General features: G+C 41.3%; 1 protein-coding gene across 1 annotated transcript in view; it reads right to left on the reverse strand.

Moving 5' to 3' along the window:
* Positions 1–442: 442 nt before the first annotated feature.
* Spt6 (transcription elongation factor Spt6) overlaps positions 443–14,496 on the reverse strand; it is a 213,282-nt gene continuing 199,228 nt past the window's right edge. Inside the window, exon 5 of the mRNA XM_017609383.1 lies at positions 443–5,844. Within this exon, the coding sequence (XP_017464872.1) occupies positions 1,233–5,844 (4,612 nt within the window). The 3' untranslated portion in view covers positions 443–1,232. The remainder of the gene's footprint in view (positions 5,845–14,496) is intronic.

Consider the following 14,496-nt stretch of genomic DNA (forward strand, 5'->3'; position numbering starts at 1 on the left):
GGACGATAGGGTACATGTTTTTTTGATACCCACATTTTTTACCATTACCCGGCTATTTCTCATTGTTCATGGTATTTTATATAGTTTTTGCCCAATTTTACTGATTTTGTTGTATAGTAATCTATCGCTGGGGGATATCTTAGACTACCTAGAAGAGCTTGGTTCGGAGGAACAAAAACGTCTATTTTGCTGCGCCCGAACTAGAGACGCGCTGAGCGTCCCAGCGATACACTCTCACTGTGACCTCATCGAGGCCATAAAATACCAGGTCTTGCCTTCTCCAGTAGTACAAGCGACTCCTTATTTAAGGACAATAGCACTAGTATTTTAGTTCAGAAAATAAATGTTTATACCATGATAAGCGTTAATTATTTAATAGTGTTCTTTCTGCAGGAAAATATAGACACCATTGCTTAATTAAAAAATAAAAATTCGTTTCAAATGCTCTTATATATCATATCGATCGCTTATTTCGTTACTCTTATATTTATACAAGGACATTTAATTCAAAATGGAATGAAATCCAAAGTATATCAAACCAATAGATAAAACTTAAATGAATAACGCTGCAAACATCAGAATGTGATGAAAATTTTAATAGCGTAATACAAACAAATTTTCTTATATAATAGCTACATATACCCGTATGTAGTACATTTGTTAAAAAGGTTATTATGAGAACACATATGTACATTTAAACTTTAATAAGGGCTTTATAAGAACATTAGAAATGCAGAATCAATGTTTTAAATTAATAGATGTTACGTATTTTGATTTGGGAATTATTCTAAAGTATATATGTATGTATTTGCACTATTTTATGTACTCTTATTAAAAAGTATACATATATGTACATTTACAAAGTTTGTAAAATTTATTAACATTTATCTCATTACTTAAAAAAAAGCTAAGGTGCACAGTTTGCTCTCAAACAATTTGTCTTCGAATTTCATTCAAATCCAAGTTTCCCAAATTGTCATCAGGTGATTTCCCCAAGATGCATTAACGATGAGATTAAACTTTTCATTGATTTGAGACATGCCCTGCTCTAAGGACATAATTTACTCACCAAACAAATGTTCAACGAAATACATTTATCGAGGGATATTCTTTAGAAATTTTTTTAATGTAAATCGTTCAAACTTAAGTTAAAAATCGGACAAAATTTTCAGATATCTGAGTGTGCCTTCATAAAAAAGAGAGTTACCATTTCATTCATAATGATTAAGTAGTCAATTCTCGTCGTATAGAGGCGTAGAATCGCCCAAGTTCATCGAATGGGGGGAAGTATTTGTACGGGGCGTACTGCGAATAGATCGTGGACTTTTATGGTTCCTTAGTCGGAAGCGTTCATCTGAAAGCTGATTAAATGCAGATGACATATCATTAGTCGTCGGAACAGAGTAATTTGCGCTTCTTGAAAAATCGTTTCCAACTGTTCGTGGCATATGTGGCGCGGAATGCACTGGTTTACGTCTTGCCCATGATTCTGACGCCATTTGCCATTCGGCGCTCTCTTTTTGAGAAGAATAAATGTGATTTTTGCTTTGCTCTAATTCCATTCTAGGGGAAATTCCTTGATACAAACTATTATCTTTGATTTGCTTGGTATTTGCTGAACGATGATAGTTTATATGTGAAGAGGAGGAATTAGGGCTTGGTGTATTATGAGTGTATCGAGGAGTTTGTGAAGCATATGGTGTATTGTATGGTGTCATAAATGGCGTTTGCCCGCTGGGAGTATACGGAGTATTTACATACCCTCCTTGATATCCAGGAGTATTTGGATAATGTGGGGTGTGAATTGCTGATGATTGTGATATATGTTGCTCAGTTCTTAAATCCAGGTTTCCTCTAGGAGTATCATATCCTGATGTTCTGATGCTGCCCGAAGCATTTGGTGTAGAAGTCGGAGTGTTTGCTATGACAGGATCTGAGTAATGATCCTTAAACCATTTTAAGAGTGAATTCAGTGAATCAAAAATTTGTCCTCTAAAACGGAAACCCTCCGGGATAACCGTTACATATTCATGCCTACATTTTGTTTTGGGTAAATACGATAGCAAAAATTTCCCTGGATAAGACTTTGAGGCTGATATGAAATAATGTATTTTCTTAGAGTCTTTAGCCTTTTCCTCTTTAAGTAGTTCTTCCATTTTATCTTTAACACCGCCACCTGTGTCTCTATAATATTTATATGTAAGAAGTTCTCTTGCGCATGATGCCATTGGGTTTACATGCCTGGCAATAATTTCATCCAGGTCCTCAAATTCTTCATTGCCAATCCACAAGCTTTGACCCAAACTAAAAGCATTTTCTTTTCCTTCTTCTCGGACGTCAATGTGTTGATAAATTCCAGTTGTAACCTTCCATGTCACAGTGAGATGATCGGAACCCTTGCTTGAAGGCCGTACGATTACTTCCCCTTGATCCATATTTTCCATAATTTTCACAACTTCTGCATAGGATTTGTTATGGAAAGAAGGGTGAATAATTACTCGCTTTACGTATTGCTGTTTTGATCTCACTTGCTTTTGCTCATTTTCTTTTCTATTATCCTTCTCCTCTGCTTCGTAATCATAGAATACATCTTTTCGCGGTCTCCACTCATGGTTTTTATCCATTAAGTCAGAGCTTTTAGAAGAGCAATCGACCGAAAATCGTTCTACGTCGATTTTAATAATGCGCACATGTATCGCTTGACCTATTTGAACACGGTCCTCTGGATTCAAAACGTGCCTATCGGACAGATTTTTAATATGAATAAACCCGGAGAGCCCATTGTCCAAACGAAGTTTGACTCCAGTCGCTTGACCAGGGCAAGCACCAGCATCAAAGTGATTCCATACTTCGGACAACTCAGGAAAGTCATCTTTTAAACAAAAGGGGCACTGCCAGTGCCCAGTCTCATCGTTTCTTACAGGATTTGCTTGATCAAGTTGATCTCCTTGAGGTTTCTTATGAGATATTCCAGTAACTGTAGCCAAAACCATTTTTCCTACATAAAATGACTCTGGAGTTTCTTTAGTCAGCATATCAAACAGTTCCTCAGAGTTTGGGGAGCGATAAAGCGTTCTAAGATCTTTGTATAAGGCGTTGAGTTCTGTACGAATGTCATACAGAGTAATACTCTTGTTACCAAACCCTTGCCTTTCTAATTCTACAGCAAATGCATCTAAATCCAGATCCTTAAGTCTTTCTGGGGATTCTAGGATTTCCTCTAGAGCACCAGCAGGGTTTGCTTCTTCGTCATCATATTCCATTGCATCAATAGCCATTTTTCTGGCCCATTCGTAGGTTTCTGGATGTATTCGGGAGCCATCTAGAACTTCTACATAGGCTTCAGTGCTATCACCAAGAGAACTTGTATCTATTTTAATAAAACCGGAACAATTTATAAATACCTTTGGACCTAAGTGGCACAGTGTGACTAATTGAGTACGATTTTCAAGTCTTTGGTTCGACTGTTTAAGTAGTTTTATTAATGCTTGTCCTTTGCGTGGTCCTAATCCACAAATAAATTGCACCAAATTTTGAGTGTAAGAGTTCTGCACAGTTAAATTTATGTCCAAGCCCACCTCATTTGTGCGATTTATGAATTCTATATACAAGTGTTCTAACATATCTTCTTTTGATAATTGTTCTTGCAGGGAATGGTATCGTAGGCATAAAATTTCTTCATCAGCACTGCACAGTTGGGAATATTCAACAAGCGGGTCCTGCATTTTTCGTGCCAATGATACTGCTTGCTTTAATAAATCCGGATATTCCTTAAAGTCTGATGCTCCCTTTTTTGAATTAGCATAAATTTTAGCAAGTTCATTATCCACTATCTCAACAGAAATCATTGGAAATTGATCTTCGTCTGATAGTTCTTTAACTATTTCATGGACGTCGTTTCTCAACATTTGCGCTTCTCTGGATTCACCTCCAATTGCTATAACATGCGGCTTTTTATTTTGAATAAATTCTTTCAAGTTTTTTAAATCAGACAATTTTAAAGCTTTTTCGTCTAAACGGTAAGAGTTTTTGCGTTTTAGAATGTGTGGTAAGCGCAAATAATCACTGACATCTCCTTCAACAGTCGTTACAGCACAAAAAGCAGCTTGTGAATAATCAGGAACATATGCTATAGCCATTGCTCGGATTCCCTTAGCATAACTCCAGTCGTCGAACATATACTCATCAGCAATGTCTGGGCGATATGGTGCTACTTTTAACCAGTTTGATAACTTTAAGCAGCATGACTTCAAAACGAACTGTTTTGCTTCATTAAGAAGAACTGTTTTCAATTCCTTGCGCAAATCAGGAATAACCATAATGTTTAATGCAAGTTCAACACATTCGGCTCGTAACGAGTTCCACTCTTGAACCACTTTTGAAAATTCATCTCTCTGGTAAAGTTGTTTAGCTTCATCAATATACGAATTCGAAGTATTCCCATCAATATGATCAGATATTGTTATTTCGATTAACTTATCTTCTTCGGCCATAGAAAGTCTTAAAAATTGTTCGCCAGCCAAATCCTTAACAGGTTTTTTTGTGACATATTTCATAGTATAACAAGGATGATTCTCATCGATTTCCTTCAATCCTTTTTTGGTTGGTCGAACGTCTATTTTAGCGCGTTCAAAGAAGACCTCACGTACACATTTCTTGAGGAGGGGTTCTCTGGATAATTGGCGAGCAACAACGAATTTAGTAGCATGTAATACTTCTTCAACAGTAACAAATTTGGGGCATAAATACTGCTTTGCTACGTCCGATGGGCCAGCAGACTCTTGGGCAACTTCATGCCGCTGATAACTGTCTCTCAAATTTTCAGCGAACTGTTCAGGTGTTAAACCAAACTTTTTGGCAAATCCACATATACCCGCTTTGCGGCACATTGCGTAGGGACCTGAATCTTTTGCTTGTTTCAGCTGCTCTTCACTCTCTTCTATATCATCATCAAAATTTTGATGTATTTCCTCCCCTTCTTGGAGGTTTTGTCGTAGTTCTTCTCTGGCGAGTCGTTTTTGTTCTTTTTCTGTCTTTCTATTTTCGTCTTGCATTCTGGGTATTTCATGCGAGTAATGAAGCAAAAAATGCATATGAACATCTTTCAACTCCTCCATTGTTTGAACCTCCTTTAACCTCTCTAAATCCTCATCTTGAATAAATCGAATACCGTCTGGAGTCGGATTGTCGCTATCATTTGACTTCTGAAAGGCACGCATATTTTCAAATAACAGTTTCAATTTATTTTTTCTGTTAAAAAGCTGACACCATCGTTCATCATAATAATATATCTTCCATAAATCTTCGCAATTTAGCTCGGGTTTGACGTATTCCTTTCTGTAAAAAGCTATGAAAGGTACCTCCAGTTGCTGGTTTCTAATAAACTCTAAGGTCTGCTTAATTTTTCCAACAGAACTTATTGGCTTTTTATGTTTATCACGACTTGTTTCCAAGGATTCTTGCTGAGAGACATTTTGCTTGCAAAAAGCCTGCTTGTATATCCATTCAGCTTCATCGTCTAATTCAGATGACCCTTCGGCAACCGGCGTAACTGGTACTTGCCTTAACTGCATACGCTCTGGTATATCAGTTTTTCGAATTTCATTATCCAAGTCTGTGAAATGCCCTCGTTTCAGCTCACTCGGTTCGTATAAATCAAAAATTGTTTTCTTGGAAACTTTTTTTTTTTGTGTTTTCTTTTTACTCCTTCCTCGAGCTTCCTCACCGACATCTTCGTCGTATTCATCACCTTCGGATTCATCTTCATATTCATCTTCTTCATATTTGGCAAAATCGTCGTAATCAAAATCCACGCCGAATATATCTTGACCTTCTTGCAATGACCTACGGAAACAAATATTAAACAAAAAGTTAGTTTTTAGGTCGAACGTATTTTTCATAATTGTATTAAATATTATTGAATATAACAAGTAATTCTTAAGCAAAAAACACAACCGACTTAAATTCTCATATAAAACTTTAGAGTATCTTTTTTTTTGGTATTTATTGGCCTAATAGTCCAAGAGGCGAGCGACAATGCATTGCAAGCATTTTATAAAAATTGATTTTTTGGTGTTATATTTGTGGTGTAGTCTAATTTGTTAGCGTTTGGCGTGGGGGCGGCTTTAATTTTGTATATAAACTCCAAATCTTGCAACTACTTTATGAGGCATTTCATGTCACCGCGGCCACCTCTGTGCGCGACCTCTCAGGATTTGGATGAAAGTTGAAGAGACTGAAGGTCTAGGTGACATGAATATATGTGCAGCATATTTTGCCGATATGACGTAGGGTTGCCTATTTACACGGAAGTTAAATTTTAAGAAAACGTCATACATACCTTTTTTTAAAGTGCTGTATCTTGGAAACCTTTTAACGAAACTTAATGAAAAAAATGCATTTCTTACGTCTTATTATGGGCTTTAATTCTATATTTTTTACATTAATTTGCAACGTATACAAAAACAACAAAAAAAGTAAACATTTTTGTTTTTGATTTTTTGTTTGTTTTTTATACGTTGCACATTAATGTAAAAATGTATAATTGAAGCCCATAATAAGACGTAAGAAATAAATCGGCAAAATATGCTGCACGTATATTCATGTCACCTAGACCTTCAATCTCTTCAACTGCCTCTTATAACATCTGAAAAATTAATTAGATCAAAGTAATTATGTGCATGTTTTTTCAAAAAAAAAAATAATTTTTTAATATTATTGAGTGCGTCGCGATACAGAAGCACATCCTTCTATCGGCGACTGACGGCATTTGTTACAGGAAAATTCTGACTGACTATTATTTTTATACCCGAGCGCACTTGTGCCCAGAGTATTATAACTTTGTTCGCATAACGGTTGTTTGTAACAGCCTAAAGGAATCGAGATAGATATAGACAAATGTATACATAAATGATCAGAATGAAGAGAAGTCGATTAAGCCAAGTATATCTGTCCGTCCGTCCGTCCGTCTGTCCGTGTACACGACAACTCGAGCAAAAATATCTCAACGCAATTTGGCATATGGGTTGCCCTTTATCCAAGGTAGGTTACTATTGAAAATGGGCGAAATCGGGTTGTAACCCGGTAACGGTATTTTCGAAAAATACAAAAACTATATTTACTAATATTTGATCCAAATTGTTGAAAATTAGTATGTGAAGTAGAATTTTGGTGCAAAATAATATTGTTATGAAATTTTTGGAAAAGGGGCGTGACCCCGCCAACTTATAACGAAATACTGTATCTTAGTAGCCGCTTCACCAATCCTTACCAAACTTAGTACGAGTCTTGCTTAGGATCCAGCTAAGAAATTTGTTGAAAATCTTTGAAATCACGCAATAGCCACGCCATATAACCACCATATAACGAAAATTTACAGAAACACGAAAACTGCGATAAATCAGTAACTATTGAAGTTAATTGACTCAAAATCGATTATTGCAATGACCACTGAGCAACAAATTAGATTATTATAAATTTTTGGATTTTGGACGTGGCGCCGCCCACTTATGACCACAAATGTGTATCTCGGTAACCGATTTATCAATTTCTGCCAAACTTGGTGTATTTAATAACCTTGGTACGAAAAAGCAATTCGTTGAAAATTATTCAAATCGGACTAAAATTGCACCGGTATCCCGTACGGTAATTTTCGGATATATGAAAACTTCGATAGTTCAATAACTGAGGACTCCAAATTAATACTTACAACAAACTCTTAATAATAAATAAGACTTTTATATGTAGACTTTCAGGTAGTTTAAAGAAAGTTGGAACGACGATAGTTGATACCTGTGCCGGGTATATAAAATTCGGTTTCGCCCAAACTTATACTTCTTTACTTGTTGTTATTACAATAATATTCTGCACCTGTGAACTGAGTTTCAGATTTTATAAAATGGTTTCGCGATGCAGAGATATGCTGCACGTATATTGTACAACTTCAATGCGTGACTGACGGGCTCTGTTGCAGGATTTAGTGACTGACTAATGTCATACTACTTTTTAATCAATATCCTGCTTGCAATTAATCTTTCAGATTTTATAGAGTAGTTGCAAGATTTAGAGTTTCTATACAAAATTAAAGCCGCCCCACGCCAAACGCTAACGAATTAGACTGACTGACGCCAGGCTATTTCTCTACACCACAAATGTGATATAATATCAAAAAATTAGCTTTTATAAAATGTTTGCAATAATAACAAATCATATTCAATAATTTTATTGAGCTTATTTACAAATGGTAGAAGTTATATTCACCGCGGTGATATGAACCAGCGACTTCGGATTACAAAGCCAGTGGTCTACCCCACGGTGCCTGGGAACAAGAAAAAAGTCTGTCCGACATGTACTAGCTAAAAATTCGATGCGGGGATCATAATAGGTGCTGGTAAATGACCATCTTAAAATCCGATCTGATCCTTTTCTGAGGAAATCTTAATCTTAATTTTAAGAGCATATTTTCATTCCAAGTTTTTTTTCAAAAACGAAGTAAATTTCTCTTAAATACAGCATTAAGTTGGTATACATTTTCTATGTATTGGTTTATTCTAATTTACATTCAAAAATCGAATACAAACATTAGCAAACAAAACTAATAGTAATTTGAATATAACATGTTAAACAAAATATAAAAACAATATACTTTATTGAGAAAAAAACAATTTAAACAATTTCTTTTGATTCATAGAAATCAGTATTACTAATAGTAGTACTTTAAATATGGAGAGATGAAAACTCGAAGGTGGCGTCTTTCAGTTTTTGCAAATAGGAAGTGCCAGTAATTACATTGATTTTTCGCCTTTCCCAAAATTTAAAAAATTCTCTATGAGGTGTTCCTACCATAAGCCTAAACTTTGAGTATCATTTAACAGTACTAAGCATTGTGTCAGGTACTGTAGAAGAACATGCATTCGTCTCTCTCGGCAAACATAAAATATTATCAAAGAACTGCCACAGCACTATAAATGAGCCTCTTTTACAAGCTTTTATTTAACTTGCTATGTATGTATGTAAGTATGTTTGTTTGGGTCAAATCTTACAATCAATTTTTAACCATCTTCCGGATAATCGAGAGGCTTGCAGTTTTAAACTTAACTCAGAACCCGACGGCATTGCAATATGAAATATGAATTAATTCGCTAGATACCGCAGAAGTCGAAATATTTGAGTAAACCGCATTATTGAAATGAAAAAACTCCACATAAAATGTAAGCGGCAGGGCGCTGGGGGTTCGAAATATTTTGAAAACCCGTATTTATGGCCCCATTTAGTTCATATTCAGTGTTGCCAGAACTTTTTGGGCCGACCGGATAAATTGGCAAAAAAAAAACGGCTAAAATTTGTCAGCTAAAATTAACATGTTTTATTTGAATAAAGTTGAAAGACTAAAAAATTCATTAAATTATTTTTAGTTGACAAAGGAAACTGTCGCTATACCTGATTAATTAAAGCTCTACGTCAGAAGTCATGTTTATATTACTTACATAAATATAAATAATAGATCAATTAAAAACTTATGGCTTTTTTTCTATTGAAAAATTTTGCCTTCTTTTTCTTATATTGTAACATTTGCACTAGGTTACTTCTGGTCCTGCTAATGGCTATATTAGTAGAAAGTATTGCACTTTTGCTTATTCGGAGGGAATTATTTTGAGAAATGAACACGTATAGATGTAAAAAGGCTGAGGAAAATAGGGCAACATTATTTCGAGAAAAAAAAGCCAGTAATTTATATTGAACAAGCCGGCCACTTTTTAAGTTTTTAACAATTTAACTATATAATTTTATTTCGATGTCCATATATTCGAAGCGTTCCCTTTTTAAGAACCTGCTAACTCTCTGCACATGCCTGTCAGAGAGCAATAATAAGCAACACTAAAGGATGTTAGCTCCACGATACATTCCCAAGACAGCCGGTTCTACGTACCGGAATGACTCGGGTTTTACCCGACCAAGGGCCGTTGTTTCGGCGACCTAACCCCGCTTAGATCGGCGATACCCCTCAATCATTGTCCGTCCATGGAGCAACTCCTTGCAGCCGGATTGCTCCGCATCCTTCTTCTCCGGGCGGGCGTAGAGCCCAACCCCGGACCAGAAACGTATTTCTGCTGTGTTTGCCAGAATCGACTCCATCCAAACTCCACTTCGGTTAGGTGCAACTCATGCAACGGATGGAGTCACCTAAGAACCTGCTCTGGTGTTAGGTCTCACCGGGAGTGGACCACAAGCTATGTGGCTCCCTGCTGCTCAAGCCAAACGGCACAATCAGCCTCCACGGCTACCCGCTCGGGCAACGCCCGAAGAGCCTGCACGGCTCCGAGAAGCTCCTCTGGGCAGCAGCAAACCTCCCAACCCCCCCTCCCCCACAGTCTACCGGCCTGTCTAACTCGCGCGTGCGAGCTAACCAGCAGCTCCTGGTTGCACACACCACCTGCACCGTTTGCCGGAGCAGAATATACCGGAACGTGACATCGGTCAAATGCAACTCATGCCTAGGCTGGTGTCACTTCCGCCTATGCTCCGGTCTACGCACCACGCGCGAATGGACTGCGAACTACAGCGCCCCATGCTGCAGAGCGCCACTGACGCAGACAACAGCGCCCCCATTGCAGCCACCTACCAACAGGCAGCAACAGCAAGCGCGTCAGATGCAACAGGCCCAAGGTAGACCTCACTCCTCCCTCACCCCCCGTATCGCGACCAGCCTCCCAAGGCATACGAAACTCCTACAACTCAACTGCAACGGACTCCAGAGTAAGATTGAGGAGATAGTAGTCTTTATGGGTCGGCATGGCATATTGATAGCTGCGGTCCAAGAAACGAAGTTGCACAGCAACTCAACTCTATTGGGTTGCGCCGCCTACAATGTGCTCCGTAAAGATCGCGAGCGAGATAATGGTGGCGGACTAGCGTTCATCTTACACCACACAGTGCAGTATCGGCTTATCGAAGAAGACATCGACCCGAGGGACACCACCCTAGAATGTCAGGGCATAGCTGTCCGGTCAGGCGATGTCGAGCTCGAAATATTCAACGTTTATATACCCCCTGTCACCTGCTGCCCGGCAGGATATCACCCTGACATAGGTGCGCTACTCAGAGGTGAAAACCGAATTCAATGTGCACCACGTTCTTTTGCACTCAAGCCTGGCCAATGATCGTAGGGGAAACCTTTTGGCTGAGCAGATAGACGATTCGACATTCTGCACCATGAACGACGACGCCCCCACCAGGATTATGGGTAGCTGCAGCAGCTCGCCAGACCTAACAATTGCTAGCGCTGGTTTGATCAATAGCATCTCAGGGCGACCTATGCTAACACTAGCATCAGACCATCTACCCATAATCATCTCGATCAATAAGCCCACCGACTTTGCTCCCGCGGACCACCGAACCTATACCAACTTCAACAAAGCTGATTGGGACGGCTTCGCGGAAGTCACCGAGAGCAGCTTCGCCGCCCTTCCCACACCCACAAACATACACACTGGCGAACGCCAGTTCCGCAGGGTAGTCACTGCCGCAGCGGCTCGCTTCATCCCGTCCGGACGTATCGCGGAAGTCCGCCCAAATTTCCCGGCCGAAGCAGCTGTACTAGCAAATGAGCGTGACCACCTACGCCAGGTCGACCCCGGGGACCCCCGTCTGAGGGACCTTAATTTGGAGATTCGGCAACTGGTAAATCAGCATAAGCGGAAAAAGTGGGAGGAGCACTTGAAGGCCTGTAACTTCACATCTGGTGTGAGTAAGCTCTGGTCAACCGTGAGGTCCCTGTCCAACCCAACGAAGCGTGATGACAGAGTGGAAATCTCTTTCGAAGGTCGCGCTTCGTCGGACCCGAAGAAATGCGCAGCCTACTTTAGTAGGCAATTCACACTGCACCCTTCGGTAGACAAGGCCAAACGTCGAGTGACCAGGAGGCTGCACAAGCTGCCAAAAAACAGTGCACCACTTGTTTTCACCAGCTGTGAAGTGAAGGGGGCCATCGGGAAGGCGAAAGCCTCCAAAGCCATTGGACCCGACGGAATCTGTATGCTGATGCTAAAACATTTAGGGCCTAAGGGAGTAGCTTACCTAACGGAGGTCCTCAACCTGTCCATGGCCACTCTCATCATTCCTGATGTGTGGAAATCAGGGAGAGTGGTCCCACTGCTGAAACCGGGGAAGCCCGCCAACAAAGGAGACTCTTATCGCCCGATAACGCTCCTTTCCCCGGTCGCGAAGACGCTTGAGGCCCTACTACTCCCATACTTCACTTGCCACCTGACCCCAGCTAAGCACCAGCACGGATTCCGTAAAGTGCACAGCACAACAACAGCACTTAACGCCATAAACACACAAATAACTCGTGGCCTAAATCGAAACCGCCCCTGTGAGAGAACGGTCCTAGTAGCGCTGGACTTGTCAAAGGCGTTTGACACCGTCTGCCATTCCACGCTACTAGAAGACATCGAGGCCTCCTCACTCCCACAGGGACTGAAGCGATGGTCGGCGAATTATATGAGTGGTCGACAGTCGTCAGTAATCTTCCGAGATCAAACCTCGAAACCAAGAAGGATTAAACAAGGGGTTCCACAAGGTGGTGTTCTCTCCCCCTTACTATTTAACTTCTACATCTCGAAACTTCCTCAACCACCTGAGGGAGTTTCCCTGATCTCATACGCTGACGATTGCTCGATTTTGGCGTCCGGGAATGGAATTGATGACCTCTGCTCAAAAGTGAACGACTATCTCTCCAGCCTTTCTCGCTTCTTCACTGCAAGGAGCCTAACACTCTCCCCAACGAAATCAACGGCGACCCTCTTCACCACCTGGACGAAGGAGGTCAGGCTAGAGTTGGGTATACACGTCGATGGCACACCAATACCGACTGTAAACAACCCAAAAATCTTAGGGGTCACCTTCGATAGCCTGCTTTCCTACTCCACGCACACAACCGCAATTGTCAATAAAGTACAGAGCCGCAACAAGGTCCTCAAGTCGCTCGCCGGCAGCACTTGGGGCAAAGACAAAGAAACGTTGCTGGCAACATACAAGGCAATTGGCCGGCCGGTTCTAAACTATGCTGCGCCAGTTTGGACGCCGGGGACTAGTTGGACGCAGTGGACGAAGCTACAGACTTGTCAGAACGCCGCACTCCGGACAGCGACTGGGTGCCTTCTGATGACGCCTGAGCACCACCTGCACAGCGAGGCCCAAGTGCTCCCCGTCAGGGAACACAACAAAATGCTCTGTAAGCAATTTCTGGTGGGGTGTCACAGAAGTGAACACCCTAACAGACCGTTGCTTCAGGAGGAGCCTCCGCCCAGGCACGTCAGGGGGCACCTATTCGTGTACAAGGACGCAGTCCAACAGTACGTAGACCAACCATTGGACCCGACGACATACAGACGAGCCATAAACGACATTCATAGAGAGTCAGTTACCACCTACCTCGACTCTCGACCTATGAATGCCGTAATACGAGCCCAATCACCACCTGTAGAAGAGACGGAGCTTCAACTGCCACGAGAGACCCGCGTTACCCTGGCTCAATTACGGTCTGGATACTGTAGCCGCCTTAACAGCTACCTGTCCAGACTCGACCCCAATATCCCCAATGAGTGCCCGGCATGTGGAGAGTCCCCCCACGACACCAACCACCTCTTTACATGCCAGCTCAATCCGACTCAACTAACACCCCTCTCCCTCTGGTCCGAACCCATCGAAACAGCTCTTTTCCTGGGCCTCCCGTTAGTTGAGCCTGACGACAATGATTAAACGTAGACCCGGAAAAGGCGGGGCTTAGTAGTGCCGCTACAACAACAACAACAACTAGAAGACATCGAGGCCTCCTCACTCCCACAGGGACTGAAGCGATGGTCGGCGAATTATATGAGTGGTCGACAGTCGTCAGTAATCTTCCGAGATCAAACCTCGAAACCAAGAAGGATTAAACAAGGGGTTCCACAAGGTGGTGTTCTCTCCCCCTTACTATTTAACTTCACATCTCGAAGCTTCCTCAACCACCTGAGGGAGTTTCCCTGATCTCATACGCTGACGATTGCTCGATTTTGGCGTCCGGGAATGGAATTGATGACCTCTGCTCAAAAGTGAACGACTATCTCTCCAGCCTTTCTCGCTTCTTCACTGCAAGGAGCCTAACACTCTCCCCAACGAAATCAACGGCGACCCTCTTAACCACCTGGACGAAGGAGGTCAGGCTAGAGTTGGGTATACACGTCGATGGCACACCAATACCGACTGTAAACAACCCGAAAATCTTAGGGGTCACCTTCGATAGCCTGCTTTCCTACTCCACGCACACAACCGCAATTGTCAATAAAGTACAGAGCCGCAACAAGGTCCTCAAGTCCTCGCCGGCAGCACTTGGGGCAAAGACAAAGAAACGTTGCTGGCAACATACAAGGCAATTGGCCGGCCGGTTCTAAACTATGCTGCGCCAGTTTGGACGCCGGGGACTAGTTGGACGCAGTGGACGAAGCTACAGACTTC

This window comes from Rhagoletis zephyria, unplaced genomic scaffold (assembly GCF_001687245.7).
Source record: "Rhagoletis zephyria isolate East Lansing unplaced genomic scaffold, Rhagoletis_zephyria_1.1 Rzeph_scaffold_00222, whole genome shotgun sequence".
Classification (NCBI taxonomy): Eukaryota; Metazoa; Arthropoda; class Insecta; order Diptera; family Tephritidae; genus Rhagoletis; species Rhagoletis zephyria.